The sequence below is a fragment of the Aphelocoma coerulescens genome, chromosome 6, assembly GCF_041296385.1.
Source record: "Aphelocoma coerulescens isolate FSJ_1873_10779 chromosome 6, UR_Acoe_1.0, whole genome shotgun sequence".
NCBI classification, from domain to species: Eukaryota; Metazoa; Chordata; class Aves; order Passeriformes; family Corvidae; genus Aphelocoma; species Aphelocoma coerulescens.
The window spans coordinates 20,878,916-20,897,084 of NC_091020.1; the positions used below are offsets into that span (position 1 = coordinate 20,878,916).

General features: G+C 35.3%; 1 protein-coding gene across 5 annotated transcripts in view; it reads left to right on the plus strand.

The window, feature by feature from the left end:
* Positions 1 to 18,169, plus strand: part of MYOF (myoferlin) — a 63,230-nt gene that overhangs the window by 21,904 nt on the left and 23,157 nt on the right. For 3 of the 5 annotated variants that reach the window (XM_069019700.1, XM_069019696.1, XM_069019698.1), the window contains exons 12-28: positions 739 to 865; positions 1,302 to 1,405; positions 2,338 to 2,406; positions 2,529 to 2,572; positions 2,997 to 3,079; positions 5,284 to 5,322; positions 7,042 to 7,166; positions 7,637 to 7,753; positions 8,115 to 8,292; positions 9,117 to 9,241; positions 9,717 to 9,823; positions 12,126 to 12,318; positions 12,844 to 12,999; positions 13,986 to 14,117; positions 15,413 to 15,576; positions 17,291 to 17,405; positions 17,523 to 17,628. In XM_069019700.1, coding sequence (XP_068875801.1) covers positions 739 to 865; positions 1,302 to 1,405; positions 2,338 to 2,406; positions 2,529 to 2,572; positions 2,997 to 3,079; positions 5,284 to 5,322; positions 7,042 to 7,166; positions 7,637 to 7,753; positions 8,115 to 8,292; positions 9,117 to 9,241; positions 9,717 to 9,823; positions 12,126 to 12,318; positions 12,844 to 12,999; positions 13,986 to 14,117; positions 15,413 to 15,576; positions 17,291 to 17,405; positions 17,523 to 17,628 — 1,984 coding nt within the window. The remainder of the gene's footprint in view (positions 1 to 738; positions 866 to 1,301; positions 1,406 to 2,337; positions 2,407 to 2,528; positions 2,573 to 2,996; positions 3,080 to 5,283; positions 5,323 to 7,041; positions 7,167 to 7,636; positions 7,754 to 8,114; positions 8,293 to 9,116; positions 9,242 to 9,716; positions 9,824 to 12,125; positions 12,319 to 12,843; positions 13,000 to 13,985; positions 14,118 to 15,412; positions 15,577 to 17,290; positions 17,406 to 17,522; positions 17,629 to 18,169) is intronic. The other 2 variants (XM_069019697.1, XM_069019699.1) reach the window with 1 other exon arrangement.

Genomic DNA, 18,169 nt, shown 5'->3' on the forward strand with positions numbered 1-18,169 from the left:
AAATTAGACTCCTCAATAGTTACAAGTCAGGCACAAGTAATCTGATGCATATGAAAGCAGTAGGTAGTTTTAACAATCCAGGCCTTCACTGTCTGCTGTTCTGTCAAGGTGAAAACAGGCAGTTTTTTCTTGTAATGCTTTTCTTTCCTGACCATTGCCCATAGATGAAGTTCTTCCTTTCTTCCTGTCTGATGTTTTTGCATACTGGTACTCCTTAGTTAAATGTAATGTGGTCCCCAGAACCATGGCAGATTTCCTTTTAGTTCTGTATTAACTCTTTCTCTCTGCTGTCCTCATGACTCTTGAAATAACAAGGATATGTCTAGTTATTTATGTGTTTATTTATAAATGAGGAAGCAGTAAGTTCTGGTAAGTTATATCAGTCTTGTAAGCCTTTTCTAATTGTAGTAAGATGCCTTGTCTTGAGATGAGTATGATATTTGCATAAAGCTGGTATTGTACATGTGCCAAAATCATCATTGTCTGATGATGACGATTTTGAAAGTGTGATTGTAATAGACTCCTGCAACTGAGTACTTTAGAGATAAAACTGAAAGTAAAATAGTTTAGCTAGAATTAAATTTTTGTGACTGGATAATTTGATGCAGTTTCATTCTTCATAATGAAGCTGACAACAGTCTTCTACATAAAGAATGTTGTGGGCAGCAGTTTAACTAATCACCTTAATTCTGATTCTGTACATTGCCCTGTTTTGTCTACAACTGTATCCCCCAACAGGTTGAAAAAAGGGAGAGAGATAATGAAAGTGATGATGTGGAGAGCAATCTTTTATTACCTGCTGGGATTGCACTTAGATGGGTCACTTTCCTTCTCAAAATCTACAGAGCTGAGGACATTCCACAAAGTATGTAGCTTTTCCCTACTATCCCCATTGGTGTTTGGTTACCATTAGAAACAGTTATTTGTGTTAGCTGTTCAGAATAGAATATAGGTGACATTTTATCCATTACTAGCGTATTTTCTCTCCTATATCTGTGTCAAAATAAGCAATGTCTTCAAGTATCTGTGTAATGTTTTTCAAATACAGTGATGCCTTTAAATTCAGGCATCAGCACTTCTTATTATGTTTGAAAAATCTGTATCCTTAAAATTGCTCCTAAGCCAAAATTCTCAATTTTTACCTGCAACACTTCAGAATTTTGTTTTTCAGGTTAGACTTTGCCCTTCCTAGATCTGTAAGCTGGTTGATTTTGGTAAGATTGCAATGGGCAATTTATTATTTAGGATTACTACTAATAATAATAACAAGCACCTTAATTTAATCTTTGACACCTCTCCAGTGGATGATGCTTTTGCACAAACTGTCAAGGAAATATTTGGAGGAGAAGCAGACAAGAAAAACCTGGTAGATCCATTTGTAGAAGTTTCTTTTGCTGGGAAAAAGGTAATTTAGTGAATATCTGAACCTTTGTATTCTAACTGTAGTCCTGAGAACAGATTTCATATGCCAATATGATTTTTTAAGTTTACCAGAACTATGGAAATTTAAAAAAATGAAAAAATAAAGTTCACCTTGTAGAATTACAAGCTTCAAGGTACAATAGAAAGGGTGTAAAACTGATGACTAATGAAAGGAATGTGTGACTAAAGGCTAGAACTGACATGCCAGATTGCTTGCCTACCAGTTCTTCCTGATTGCTTTTAGTAATTATCAGATACAGATCTTTCTGGACAGATTAACAGCGTTTGTACATTTAAATAGTAATGTGTTCCTTAGAATGATGAATTTGATCTGGATCACAATTGCACAACTTATATTCATTACTAGTCATTTTTTTTGTAATTCATTCAATATGCTATATAGTCAGGTTGCCACACCCAGTAGTACAGAAGATCCTTAGAAGACATGACTAGCAAATAATGCAGCCTCTCCCATACGATATATTCTTCATCTACCCTAAAATCTGCATAAGAAAGCTGGAATCAAGTCATTCCTTCATCTCATTTTGCTGCTGTGATAAAAGCACGTTAAATTGTGGCTTGTGGAAATAACAAGCTTTAATAACTTCATTTAATTGTAGCTAGTGAAAATAAAAAGTAGGGTAACTCCAATCTCATGTTTAAATGCTGTTTCAATCTTTTCTTTTCCTCCTAAAGTCATTAATGCTGCATATGGAAATAATTACTCTAACAGTAATTATCAATGGAAAACTCATTGAGCATCAATGGCTCATTGCAGCATTAATCCAGGCTTCAGTGATTGCTACCCCTAATTTTTCCAAGCAGATGGTGTTATGTCCTAAATCATAGCTAGTAAATACTTTTTTGGTCTGTTTTATCTTTCATGTGTTGTATATTTGATTTCTATTTTGGCAGGTTTGTACAAATATAATTGAGAAAAATGCTAATCCAGAATGGAATCAAATTATTTATCTTCAAATCAAGGTCAGTTTTTTACCTTTGTTTCTGTAGTAAACAGCCATTCTTTTGGAACTCAGGGCATTAGCATTACAGAGGTTAAAAAAAGGAATGAGTTATTTTATTTCCATTGCTTTTTTTTATTTCAGTTTCCCTCGATGTGTGAGAAAATAAAACTTTCAGTTGTTGACTGGTGAGTTACGACTTTTAATCAAATTACTTAAGAAGCTAAATGATAATAAGTGAAGAAAAGTCTGGTTCTATAGATGCCAGGTATTTTTACAGTGCATTAGAGTATTTAAGCAACTGTTTAAGTACCTTTATGGTTTCTTTACAAGAGATCTGATTACTGTAACATGAGATTATTTTCAATTGTGTGGAGTGAGAACTGAGCACTGTCACTGTTTAATGATAGTGTAAAAGTCAGGTAACTTATTAATGGTCTACAGCCCACTTTTGTACCTAGTCTTTACTGTCTCTGTTAGTAAGCATTGAAGCATGTTAGTAAGCATATTGAAGCATTTCAAGTGATAGAAAATGTGTGTACTAGTAGCTTGTTTCTGTGTGTGATGACCAGCATTATATTTAAATAAAATATTTGTTTTTCTTTTTTGTAGGGATCGACTTACAAAAAATGATGTAGTCGGAACAACATATTTAAGTCTCTCAAAAATTGCTTCTTCTGGAGGAGAGATTGAAGGTAATTGGTTGAGCAGTGTGTAACACACTCTTCTCTTGTCTTACAAAGAATGGCAAAGATCAGTGTTCTAAGAAAGTATATTTATCTATAGTTCCTCAATTCTCTGGCAGCAGGATTATCTGTTTCTGGAGTTTTCAAAACAATGCTCCTAGAAAAAATTCTATGGGACTTTTCAAAGTAAAGTATTAAAATTTTAATGGCTAAACCACATCATCATGGAAATAGCAGTAATTCAAGATTTGGTGTTCTGTTTTATATATATAGACATATATAGATATATACACATGTATGTAACTTAGTGAACTAATTAAATTCGTGTGTACTTTCCCAAATTCAGAAAACCATGTGACATCACAATCTGCAAGGTGTAATATATGCAAATTTACTTTGATGCTTAATAAGACATTTAATTTCAAGACAGTCTGGAGTCACTGCTTCAGATCCACTTCTTTGGACAGTGGTAAACAAGAGTCCTTTTGCTACCTTTTGAGTATCTGTTCTACCTCTGAGAAAAGAGCCTAAAAGCTGTGGAATGTTCCTGAGTAGTTAGCCTAAAGGAGCTATCTAGAACCACATATTCATTTCCTGGACATTACTATGCTGCTTTCAGATGCTGAGGGAACTTGGGTCAGTCTCTGCTCTGATCAGTAGCTTACTAGAAGCAGGCACTGCATCTCATCGCATGGGTGCTCCATATTCCTGCTTTGTGAACCCTGATTTTGATTGCACTGCTATGATTGCAGACAACTGGTTTATGTGATTCAATAAGTAGAGATGGCTGGATATGTAATTTCATACAGCTAAAACCCAAAACTGAATAACTGCAAGAAAACAACAAGTTAGGCAAGATACGAGATGCCTAACATATTGTTCTCATTGGAAAATAGCTTTGTAATAAAACTCTTCTTTACAATATTATAAGAAATACTTTTTGTGCCAATATTTTGGATAATATTAGAAAAATCCTGCTACATTTATATTTAATAATTTTATAATATAATTTTGTGACTATTGATTATTTCTTTGTAAGCTATATCTATAATCCCCTCTTTTTTTAGCAAGACCTTTCATACAATTGAGCCAGCTCCCAGACTAGGAGTCTGTGTTAACTTGCCAGAAAAATTGTTTTGTCTTTTAAGGAACATAGTTTGGCATATTAGTTGTCTGTAGAGAATTGTAAAGCTCAAGGTTGAACAGGCTTAACATGTATTTATCTGACTATCCACACTAGTTTTAAGGACACTGTCTCAAAATCATTTTCACCATTATCGCAATAAGAATCTAAATTACTAATTTTTTCTGTTGTATTTATAAAATCCATATGATAGGTACTTGTCTGAGACAGACCAATTTGTCCTTAAATTGGTGGCTATATCAGATGTTTAAAAACAAAGTTAGTGGCTCCAATCTTTACTGACTTGAGGCAAGAATTGGATGGAACACATAAAAGCTCATAATGTAGTCCTCTTAGAAGGACTGCTGTTGAAGTAAGACTTCATGCAAACATTCTTTTTATGTGTCCCATGCGCAGACAGAAGCAAAAGAAAAAGGCAATGGAAAAGCCAAGACAGAAGGGTGGTTGGGCTGTTGGGGAAAATTCAGCTCTGGAGAGATCACTTGTACTCCCCATATGAGTGTGTATCTTGAACTGCAGCTGAGTCACAGTGCATTTACACTTCAAACCCTTAAATGGGGAGGTTAATTTGATTTCTCTCTCTGCTGATATACTGACATTGGAATTTCTATTATCTTCTCTTTAGTGCTGTGCCTGAAGCTGGTTCTGGCTTCTAAAGGATTGTGAAACTGAACTAGTCTATAGTCCTCAGTAAATGTAAATGTAGATACTCTAAGGGGCCCTGAAATGTAGTGGGTTTTCTAAATGTTTGTAAGATTTAAAAAGTAGTTTTAAAAATAAATCTATATTTTGTATGGAGAAGAATTGTACAAAGCTGAAAAAGAAGCATCAAAACAAGATATTTTGGCAGGTATATGCTGGATTTTTTCCTTTAGAATTTGCACAGGAAGAGTAATACCTTCATATATTAAGCATGAAGCAAAATTCTAGCACACATGAACGTAACTTTTTCCCAAGCCTTCAACTTTATTTTAAAAGGAGATTGCTTTGTGATGTGTGTTTTTTTAAAATGCTATTCTCACTTGCTAGTTATGTAACTCATGTAACTATTTCTCTTTTCATAATATAGATTTTTCATCTTCGGGAACAGGGGCTTCATCTTATGAAGGTTTATATCTTCACCTGTTACTGATTTTGTGTTCCATTGCCCAAACTGAAGAATATTGCCTAAGATACTCCATCAGCTTAAAAATATTTCTTAATAATTGTTTGTCTAAAAGATTTCACCATTGTGATTAAAGAGTATCAAACATAACTAACTATAAACCAGTTTTGGCACTGGAATTGGTTTGAAAATATTTCTGTTTGGCTGGTGCTTCAAGCTGTGTGTTAGAGATGAGCATGTAGTTGCTTTAATTACAAAGTGCTTAGTCTAACAATGCCTTGTAATTTTTAACTTAGCTATGAGATCACTGGTAAATTTGCACCTGCAGAGCCTTGCGGAAATAAATAACTGCCTAAAAAAATTAGTGGCTGTTTTGCTTATGCTTAGCAAGCTATATAAACAAAATTTGGAAAATAAAATCTGATTCTGTTACTGCCTGGAGAGGTGACTTTTTCCATAACTGTCTAGGTTGACATCCAGTTTTGAAAGACTTTATGGTAAATATTTAAATAGTGAGAAATAACAAGTGGAGTGCAGTTGGAAGGTAACCAACATTCATCCGCACAATACTTCATTTACTATCTTCCTTTCTTAATAAAGTAATATTAAGTTAAAAGCTGAAATAATTTCTCTGAGTCAGTTTCTGTTATACATGATCATTAGCCTTCTAAAAGTAAGCAATTGAATTTTCTATTTTAAAAAGTAGAAAAGAAATTATTTTTATTCCAGTTTTGGGAGGGTTTTCTTGTTGCCTATATGTTTTTAAATTTATATTCTGTTTAATTTATTATCATCAGTAAGTAGTGAATGTAGTAATTTAACACTTATCAGTACCTTAAATCTAGTCATACTGAGGTCTGATGTGAGCAGTTCAGTGTTAGAACTTTTTAAAAATAGGACATTATTCCACCAATTTCTTTTTAATTCAAAATTTGAACTGTTTCTGATTCAGATGTAAGGATGTGCAAGTATTCAAATGCAAAATAGAGAACTGGAAATCTTTGTTTTATATTGTGCAGATTATACATAATTACATTCATAAATACATAAATCATATAATTACATTCTAAGGTAATTACATCAAGACATCACATTCACTTTTACTATCCACTCAGTAGTGGCATAGTCACACAAGGCATAACCCTTTACTGTCACTGTCTTACCTCAGCCTTCTTTTCCTGTGAGAAGTAAGTGCATCCCTCTCTGTGCTTCAGATCACTCCAGGCAATTTCAGTTGCAAGGTTAAGGACCTGTTTCTCATCTCTTTTTTTTCTGCTAGAGTGTGCATCTTTTTGTGTGGCTGTTTAGTTTGATCACTGGTCTGTGCATTTAAGTGATTGCAAATGTTGTTTTACTCAGTTTCATTTTTTTTTCAGAAAATGTATTTTCTGTTAGCATAAGAGCATATGACCCTTGCACATAAACTAAAGCTATATATTTGGAGTGGGACATAAATTCTTTTTATTCTGTGGGATTTTTGCTGCATGAGGTAGTATTTAGTATAAGTGTTGTACAATGAAGAAGGAAGTTAGGTACAAGTACAGTCAGTGGTATAATTACTTTAAATTAATATGGTATATCCAGAGAATAAAGTGTTCTTATATTACTAATACCTAACTAATATCTAACATTTCTTCTAATGGATTTGATAGTAATGTTAATTGTTTTTTTCTGGCTCAGTATGGTAATTAACAAAGATACAATGGTAATATCTTCTGTTAGTAAACTCTGGAGAAAGTGAAGTTGGCTTTTTACCAACCTTTGGGCCTTGCTACCTAAACTTTTATGGAAGTCCAAGAGAATATACTGGATTCCCAGACCCCTATGATGAATTAAACTTTGGAAAGGTAAGTTTCTTTATTAATTGTTTTTCACTGAAGAATTAACCCAATTCTTTTTAATCAATGAATTAATTAATTTTAATGGTTTTTGTTTCACATTATGCTCCCCTTGCTCTTTCTTTTTGAATATTGAAGATTAGTAAGGAATTATGATAGTATTTTCCATTCCTATCTGTTTTCATTTTGAAGGTATTTTTGAAGGAGCAGCAGTGGGTTTAATGATTTTCACTAACTGCACATTTGCATGCATTTGTATTTCTTCTTTCCTTGTTTGCATAAATATGTTTTTCACTTCTAGCATTAAGTAAAGCCAACTGCTTTATTTCACTTGTTCCAATATGTACATCCACCTCTGCAGGATTTTTGAGAACACTTCAATGAAGCCAGAATCATGGACAGCTGAAGAAAAAATATGCTACTTTAGGGCAAATATATAAAACTGGATTAACTGGATTTGATATGTGTTTATGTTACAGGGAGAAGGAGTTGCTTATAGAGGGAGAATTCTGGTTGAACTATCTACAATATCTGAAAGCAAACCTCTTAATAAAAAATTAGAAATGATTCCTAATGATGACTTACTAGTTGTTGAGGTAAATCCTTGTTTTATTGTCACTGTTGGTAGTGGAGATGTGGCTCGGCTGGTTGGTTTTAAGAGAGTGATCTAACTCACTGAATCAGTACAATAAGGTTGAATCTTCAAACTAAGAGAAGTGCTTATTGGTGGCTGAGGAGTCGTGGCTACAAAAATGTTATGCCCTTGTAGCAAGAAGTGTTAATTTGAACCATTTTGTAATATCAAATACAGTAATTAATTATATATGTTATATTTTTTGCTTTCTTCTCAGAAAACAGTAAAAATATCAAAGTTATTATTTCCATTAAGAGATTGCTGTTGTTTTCTATAATTGTGGATCCTGTTTTGAAATGCAACTAAAAAGGTTGCTTTTGTAGAAATACCAGCGCCGACGGAAGTTCTGCTTGGCTGCCGTGTTTCACTCTGCCACAATGCTGCAAGACACGGGAGAGCCCATCCAGTTCGAAGTGAGCATTGGCAACTACGGCAACAAGTTCGACACCACCTGTAAACCTTTGGCATCAACAACTCAGTACAGTCGTGCTGTTTTTGATGGTAAGGAGGCTCTGGTTTAGGGATTAGATACTCTAAAATTGTCTTTTTGAGGTGCTGTTTATGGCTTTGGAATGTCAGGCCAAACTGCACTGAACGGTTCCTGAAAATGTGACAGAAAAGAGCGTGTGGCTCTTCACAGCTCTTGAGATGAAGTTGCATTTATGGAATACATGCTGCAAGGCCTACTGAGGTTATTAATGAAATTTTGAGAGAATTCAGTGAAATCTTTTGATCATGTACTAGATGTGCACAAAATTTTCAAGGAAAAGAAATCACATTATTTTAGAGGTATCAAGAATTATGTAGGAAGAACACGCTTTGAATATTCTGATTTAGAATAAAATAATAACTTGTTTTTAAACCATACATCTCACAGCCTAGGAAAAACCAAACTATGTAGATCATAGGAAAATATATTTTGGCTATAATTTTTCTAATTAACTGCAAAGAGTAGTTCTTTTTTCCTTGTGTGTTAAATGGAATTGTCAGACTTACTCTCGTAAATAATTATTTGAATATTTTATTTCAAAGAAAGACTTATATTAATGTGCCATCAGCATCAGTAAGTTATGGGAAAAAATAATCAACATTTTAACAGCTAATTTATTTTTTAAAATCTGTTGGATTTTGAAACAATTTGAAGTGAAAGTTTGCCATTCGACAGATGCTACAGTGGCTTGAAAATACAAATTCTTAGATGAATTTGGAGTAGCTTATATGTTCTTAATGATTTGTAGTACATAAGTAAAATAAATATAGCAACAGTGTACAGTATGTATTCCTGCCATGAATTCTAAATCTTACATACAAATGTTTCACACCAGGTAATTATTATTACTACTTGCCATGGGCAAACACAAAGCCAGTTGTAACGCTGACTTCTTTTTGGGAGGACATAAGTCATAGATTAGACCCTGTGAATGTAATCCTAAACATGGCTGAAAGACTGGTAAGACATTTAAAATCTCTCTTTTGCTGATAGGCTTCTCATTTTTACTCTTTTTGATTTAGAGGTGTAATCAAACAGCGATATTTTGAGCAAATTATGGAAATTTTGTGACACTTTCTCTCCTTTTTTCTTACTCAAAATTAAAAGTAGCTTAGTGTAGCAAATGGCACTGTTAATCATAGGCCTGTATTTTAGCAAGCCTCAATACAGTCCTGCTTGAATCCACAGGGAATTCCCACAGGAAAGAAGAGTCCTTGCTGTTGGTTAGGGGCATGTTAAGTCTGTGGAAATGTTATTTGCATGTTTTGTTAAATACAGTGGGGGAGAACATCAGAATAGTCCTGTTAAATATGAGTGAAGTTTAAACACCTGAGTCTTTGGACAAATAAATAAGATCAAAATCTTGAAACTCCTACTGACCATAAACTGCAATGGAAGTTTATGAGTGCAAATTCTTTTCTTTTAAATTCCTCAGCAATCCAACTTAGCCACCTTAAAATCAGGAATGCAAGCTAAAATGTCTGAAAACCAATTAGCTGAGATGTGGTTGAAGCTGATTGATGAACTTACAGAAGGTATAAGGTAAAAGAATCTTTTTTTATCTCTTACATTATCATTCTAGGCCTGCTCAGAATCTTCGCTATTGCCTCTGCTAAGTCAGAAAACAAATTCTGGGGACTATAAAACTGACTAACCCCTGAATTGACCTAAGAACTGAAATTCCAAAAGTCTCTGGAAGTAGTAAAACATCATGGATATTGCCAATGAAATAATCCAGCTAGTTGTGTAATTCTCCTTTATCTCAGGATAGTTTTATTACTGACAGTGATAAAACAAAACAGTATCTCTTGAAAAAATCTAAGGGAGGGCTGTTCTGAAAATAGATATTAGGTCTCTCTTCTGCCTTTCTTCCAACCTCCCTTCTTTAGAATTCCTCATGTACCTTTGGTTTACCCATGTTTCAATGTTATTCCTGAAACTGAAGAGAGAAGAAAGTCTAGTAATTTACTGGTAAGCCCAAAATAAACAAGTCAAAAGGTATGCAGAGATTAAGGACCATAAAGATCATACTTTTGAGTAAGCCTCTAGTCAACATGTCTGTATGTATGGGAGTGTTCAGAGAAGGCAACAGGAGTCAGCATTTAGAGTTTTGAAAGAGAAAAAAATTCTAAATAGAGAGGAAGGATTTGTACGAGAAAGAGACATTAAAAAAGGAGGTATTGAGATGGGGAGAGTAAACAAGTGGGTGATAAAACAGCACAGGAAAAGGAAAGGGAAAATGACAGAACAGCTATTATCCATAAGAGGAAATAAAGAACATGAAATGAGAGAACAAATTCATCAAGTTGTAGAGCCAATATAAAAGTAAGCAGAGGGAAAAACGAACAGTGGAGGTCAGTATATACTAGCAAAGAATTACATTATAGACAGCTTATGTAAAAATATAAACTAGTAACTCCATGGGACGCTGTGATCTGAAAGAAAGGAGAGAGAAAGAACTCACAAACTTCAGGAAAGTAAAAGGTGAAGGGCACATGGAGCCATCTAGTGAGTGTGGAAACTTCAGGTCAGTTCATCATCCTGACACATATTTGCACTGTTATTAATTCAGGCCATTATTTTATAAAATATCACTCAGCAATTATCGAGCAATAGCACTTAGACATATCCACCAAATGAACTTCCTGTTGCTCTTGGGATACAATTCTCTTTTTGATTTTTTTTTCAGCAAACTCAAAAAACCTCTGTCAAAGACCTAGTTCCCTGCATTGAATTCATAGATTGTTCCTTGCTGTGCTAAAGTTTCAATGACTTAGGAGTGTGAGAGAGTTTTCAGTGCACTGAAATGCCTTAAACCTAAAATGATGTGACTTTCTGGAGGTTCTGATCCGGTGCATTTGATTCATGTCTAAGTAGCTCCCAGGGCAGACAGCCCTTGCACTCAGATTAGTAGAACTAACTGTAGTGGAAGGCACAATAGTCAGTATCAAGGTTTTACAGAATCAAACCCCTTAGAAGTGCATCACATGTCATCAAGCATAGGTCAAAGATGAGTCAGTCTTTTCAAACTAGGCAGGGTCTTTGAAAGTTTTTTAACTTTTTCTAAAGTATCATATTAAAGATGTTTTAATGAACTCTGTTAAAGGGATACAGTCATTGGTCTTTGAAAAGCAGCCTTTTCCTCAAACCTCCTCTAACTCAAAAAAGCTCATTTTTCCTCCAGAATTGGACAGCACTGTCAGGCACATGGTGTGATTTTTTTGGGGTTGTCCTGTGCTTAGCCAGGACTCAGTGATCCTTGAGAGTCGCTTCTAACTCAGGATGTTCTATGATTTCCTGGTTGCACGGAATAGTTACTCTGCCCTCTGGTGACTCAGAAGTTCTGTGTCATGGATTTCTTTTAGACTTCTTTGATGTTTTCCTGCCAGAGGGTTAGATAAGTCTAGTCATAGACACAAGCCATATTTGTCTGTTGAGTTTCTGAGAATATACTGTTTCAGTGAAGGAAAGGAACCTAATCTTGGTCTGAAGGCACTGATTTCATTTTTGAGATTTACATGTTGAGACAATAATTTTTTACTGCGAACATATAGAGAAATGGATTTTCCTTGGTTTGATTGGCAGCAATTGCATTAAAACAAACACATCAAGGTGTTCTACCTTGATGCTTGTTGTGTAAGTCCAGCCTTTCCCTTGCTTACTATAAACACCTTGTCAGGTGGACATCTCTGCAGAAATAGATACAATAGCAGTGTTCCAGTGGTTTTCAATCACAGGAAATGATGGCACTCAATCCTTTGCCACTGTTTGCATGTCTGCATTTAGAGTGTAGCTAAATAAAATCCACTTAGATTATTAACCATTACAAATATTCTCTTTTCAGTAAACCATTTCCTCTCATAGAAGGCAAATCTAATATTACAGTCCTTGACACTCAGATAGAAAAATTGCGCCTCAAGTCTCTCAAACAGATTGGAGAAGCAGCAGCAAGGATGAGAAGTGAAGCTACTGATGTGAAAGCCACTCTGACAGAAATTGAGGATTGGTTGGATAGATTGCTGCAACTGAGTGAAGAGGTTAGTGCTGCACAGTGATTGGTTTAGCAATACTGGTTAGTTTAGCAATACCTGTCTAACACAAATGGGTGTAAAGTTCACTGCTAATCAATATCCACTCTCCATAGAATAGTAATTTTAGGTGCTGTGAAAGTAAGCATGTTCCCGTCTGTAATTGCAATTTACTTAAACAAAACTCGTGTGTTAGCTGTTCTCACTGAGAATGTGTGTTGGGTAATGGTCACGCTGGGATTGGTAGAATAGACTCTGTTCTGTTTAAGTGACTGTATTTTGTTCTTTCCTTTCTTACTTGCTTTCCAAAAATCTTAATGGTATTTTTTATGATTCTTTCAGACCTGTGTATTGTTTACTTGCAAAATAAAACTATTCCCTCTATTTATCATAAGTTTGTGGTGATTCTTGATCCTAAATGATAAATCCTTTGGCATAATCCCTTATTTATGTTTCTCTTTTCTAAGATCTAGATTAGTTTATTGTTCTATTAATTACTCTTCTTAACCCTCCTTTCCCACAAATAATCTGCAGCCACAAAACAGTATGCCTGATATAATCATATGGATGATCCGAGGGGAGAAAAGACTGGCCTATGCTCGTGTTCCTGCACACCAAGTGTTATACTCCACAACAAACCCTGAATCATCTGGTAAATATTGTGGAAAGACCCAAACAATCTTCTTAAAGGTACTTTATTTCTCCTTAAGAAATAATTAACTGCCTAAATTGAGATGCCTTCTGACATGAGTGTGAAACACGCAAACAAACTATGAACAATGAGGTGTCAAACTCAGGACAGATTAAAAGCCAACTGCTTATTGCTTCCTCAAAGTATCAGAGTTTTAAGTCCATCATAAGCCAATTAGAACCAGTATTGGCCCCTATCTTTGAGACTTTTCTAAAAGAGCTCAAAATTTTGATAGAACTTTAAAGTGTTACTTGAGTTGGTATTTTGGGGTTCTACATGAATGGATGCTTTCATAGGGAATAAAAAGTGTGAGTCAGAGAAGTTCCAAAAACCTATTCAAAGTTTTGGATGGTTTTCTGCAAGCAATAGAGCATGTCTACACCCAGAAGTTGTCTCTCTGAATTGGGTCTTACTCTTGAATGGGAATGGCTTTCTCCATTTAAGTTGATACTGTATTCAGTTGAAATAAACGTAACCAGAAAATAGCAACCTGACTGTGAAACAATAGCACTTACAGAGTTTGTCATTTTACTAGTAGTTACAGTGATGAATGCTTCAGTGCAGACAAGCCTGTATCTTCATGGTTTTATGCAAACCCCCATTGATTCTGCATTTACTGAACCATCCCTGCTAACCTCTGCATTTCCAGAGTCTCCCAACAAGAAACTCAAATATCAACACTGAAGTTTTAAGTTCTTGTCAAAACTAAAAACTCATTGCTGAATGAAACTTGGGAGAGAATATACTGGAACAGGGCTGATATTACTGCTAGTGTACTTGGGTTTTTACATGCCCTAGACAGGTATCATTTAAAGAATGTTTTCCTCCTGAACTGCTTATTACTGACTTTTGAGAAAAAGCACTACAGGAAGAGATAAATAAATATGTATTGTTACTCATATCTCTTTGTTATTGTATCTATTTTACTGAAGGCTACAATACCTGCATAACATAACAAAGAATAACATTTTTGGTTTTGTGCCAGTACCCACAGGACAGGACGAAAGATGTCAAAATGCCTGCAGAGTTGCGAATTAACATTTGGCTGGGGCTCAGTGCAGTTGAAAAGAAGTTTAATAGCTTTGCAGAGGGAACATTCAGTGTTTTTGCAGAAATGGTACGTCCATCATTGCTTTCTTACTTTAAACTTGGATGTGAGTGTTGGGAATTCAATGCAGTTGGAGCTCTTTTGAACTTCTTTGTGTGACGGACAGAAAGAGAGAGTAGTGTTTATTATAAGGAAACAAGTAGACCCCATTCAAGGCAATTAATGATCGAGTCCATTGTAGCTACCAGATGAACTTCAGCAGACCAGATTCTGACCTGGTTAGTCAGGTACAAATCTGGTTAATTCCAGTGATTTCAAATAAGTTTATTTTAGATTTTTATCAGTGTAATTAAGATTGAGATCTACACCATTATGATTTGGCATGTGAATAACCCTTTTTTTTTTTTAATTGCTTCTTCGCTTCTACAAATTATGCTTGGATACAATTGATTTTGCTTAATAATGGTTCTTCTGTAGCAGTGGAAAATTTATTGTTGCTGACAAAAGGCTATAATACAAGGACATTTCAATGAGAAGAGTTAAAAAAGTCAGAACATAAATGCTTGAGATAGTCCCACAGCATATAATAGAGGTTTTGAATGGAAATGGTAAGTAGCAGGTGTGTTTTATATGCCACATCACCTAATGGTGCATACAACCCAGTAGCAGTAAAATAGGTAATAAAAAGACATTTTTCCAGTGGTGTCAACATTGCACCTGTGCTTAAATATTTAGTAAGTCACTTAAAGCAATGGGTGTTCAAAGCCATTATTTAAGTATACAGTTTAAGAGGCTGTTGAATATCTCATCTTCAGCAATCCAACAATTTTACACGAATAAGAGCAGAAAACTCAAGACCACCATAAACTACAAATAATGCCAGGAGGGGAAATAGACTATTTAAACTGGACTGACATCAGAATCATGCCCCTGGTAGCTACTGTGATAAGATTTTAATTCAGTTATACATATTAAAAAATAAAAGATTTTAAATAGGAGCAGATTTGAGATAGAAAAGAATGACAATCATGCATTTAGGGAACAGAATGAACTTCTTTGAATAATGGAACAGAATTTTATTTAACAGAGCTGTAATTTTGAGAAAATTGTACTGTAGTTGTAGGGAGGCATTACACTGAGAAGATTGTTTACCAGGCAGCACAGAAGAAAATGAAAGAAAGAAGTTAATAATGACATTGCAGAGTAATGTGGAAAGGGAATACTTAATTTCAGAGGAAGTAAAATGTAAAATTATAGTAAAATGCTTCAGTTGTAATAGTTACATAAATATATATTCATTTTCCCCCTAAAAGCTGTTTCTTATTCCTAAGTAATAATTGTATTTTTGCTTTCTTCCTACACAGTATGAAAATCAGGCTCTGCTTTTTGGAAAGTGGGGTACCTCAGGACTTGTTGGTCGCCACAAGTTTTCTGATGTTACAGGAAAAATCAAACTGAAAAGAGAGTACTTTCTACCCCCAAAGGGCTGGGACTGGGAAGGAGAATGGATGGTTGATCCTGAAAGAAGGTCAGATTTTTTAAATTTTATGCAGGTAGGAATAAAGGCGTTTGTGGTGTTGAGTAAAAGCTCTTCTCTGTTTTGCTGGATGAGAAAGAGATTTTAAGCAGAATGTTCCAGGACAGCAAGAACCAGCCAATAGTCAAAGCTAGTTAATAGTGCTAAAATTAGCATTACCTTTTTAAAAAGTAAAACAAAACAGGCAACAGAAAGAAAGCATCCATTTCTAAGAACTAGCTTATGGTTTTGCAGTCCCCGTGTTATGATGGCTCTATTGCTTATATTTTCTGGGTCTCAGTGCTTCATCTTTTAAAAAGGGATAATAGTAGTATTTCATGCCTAGGAAGTTGCTACAAGGTTTACATGTGTCTATGTGAGATTCACAGATCCTGCTGGGATGCTTCCAGAGAAGACCCTTGGATTGGTGGATCTTCCCTAGAGAGAAACTTAACCCTGGCATCCAGTATAAATCTGCAGTTCATGCTGTAGTGACACCATTACAGCATCTGCATGGGCATTCACAAACACTGGATGGGTTTTTTGTTTATTTCATTAAATATTGAAAAGTTCCATTGCCATTGCTAAACACCTGACACAGGTTATTTCTCAAATGGACTCAAGGCAGGCATTGTTTTCAGTAGAAGGTTGTGGTGCCATGTGACAGCTCCTCCCCAGGCAGACCAAATTTGTGAAGTGTCAGTCCTTCCTGAGCTCTAACAGGTTCAGTCTTGCTCTGCCAGAGGTTTTCAGCTCTGGAGTTGTGCCAGTCTGACTGTGTTGCCACACTTTAAACCAGACTGGGTACATTTTTTGTTTCATAAACAAAAGCCAGCATGAAAAAGAGGCTCTTTTCTTTTTTCCTAAAAGAAAATATTTGGCCCATTTTAAATTCTTGTGTTCTGATGGTGAAAAAGATACAGAACTGCTGCTATAGAAAAACTGTGCAGGGAAAAATATGTGCTATTATTTGATCCATTTTAAAATTTTATCAGTTGTAGGTATGAATGGATGGTGTTTTGTTTCTATGAAATTGGTCATTTTTATGAATAATATGACATGAAGAAAATCAGTAACATGGAGATATTTTCTCAAATAATGGCAAATCCCTTCCTGTTGAAATGCCTATTTTTGCCATGCAGCTGCTTCCACTGGGAGATGATCTGTGGCTCTATTTGGCCAGCAAATGGCAGTGTGGAACACACTTTGGTGCCTTCTGAACTAGAATGAACCACCAAGGCAAAGCAAAAGGCTTTTATCTGATTTAATGTTCTTCTATTCCTTTACTTGCAAATTAGAAAAATATTAGCCAACTGATTGCTTCCCTTGTCAACAGCATAAATGGAAACAAAATTAAGTACATTGCCAAATTTTAATGCATACATAGATGCACGTGCTTTAGAGATGCATATAATTCATACACAGTGCAGGTCTCCTACACTTAAATATATGATGTTTTTTTCTTTTTCCAAGAGGACATATTGGAAGCAGACCCTGAATTAAAGAGCAGTTAAACATTCCTGCTAGTCACTCATATTTATGAGTAATGTTCCTCCTAATGCTTAATGCTTCTGGAGTTTCTTCAGTGTTTTTTTTCTGTTTCCTTCATATAGATGGACAGTCCAGAATACCACCATGTGTGCACATTCTGTACTATGTTTCTATATGTCCTCTGTAGTGAACTAATGTGGGTTTTATTTATAATTGTATTTTTTTGGATGTGCAGTTTGTTGACTGAAGCTGATGCTGGTCATACTGAGTTTACTGATGAAGTATATGAAAATGAGAGTCGCTATCCTGGAGGGGAATGGAAAGCATCTGAAGAGAGTTTCACAGATGTGGTGAGACTTAAATTTTTCACTGGATAAGTAAAGGTTTAAGGGAAGGAGTACTATGTTTTGCTACATGGTGTATTTACTCTACTAATGCACAAAACTTATATTTTCCTTATATAAAAGAATGGAGAAAAAGCCCCGCCCCCACGTGAATTCACATGTCCTTTTGGATGGGTGTGGGAAGATGATGCTTGGAAATCTGATTTAAATCGAGCAGTGGATGAACATGGTAAGATTTACTGTTTATCTGCTGATTATTAGGACAATCTGCTGTAGTTCATAATGAAGGAGGAGGACACATGTCAAAACTAGCAATATTCTGGGCATGATAGTGGTTGCCCTATGGAAAAATACCAAAGTATTTAGATAAAGGTGCTTAAGGAATCGGATAATATGACATTGAGAAAGTGTTCACTGTCTGCATCTGTTTCTACTTCCATTTTAGTGGATTAATAGCAGCAGTTGAGGGGTTTTTAGAGAAGTCAGAAGCTTGAGACCTGAAACCTCTGTAATTGCATCAAGAATATGTGGCAAAGGCAGGTTTGGATCTGTCTGGTAATTTACCTGTGAACTTTTAGCCACGGGATGAGTCACCAAATAATGCCACAGTGAATCAGGAGGTCTGGGGGACTAAAGGATGTGGGAAATCTTCTTGTGTTGGTCACACACACCACAAGTCTGGGAAGGATTCTTTTATTTCTGAGAGCAGAATAGTGGCACTGAATTTGTGGCAAGGGAGCCACGCAGGACTGATCAGGATGAAGCATTGG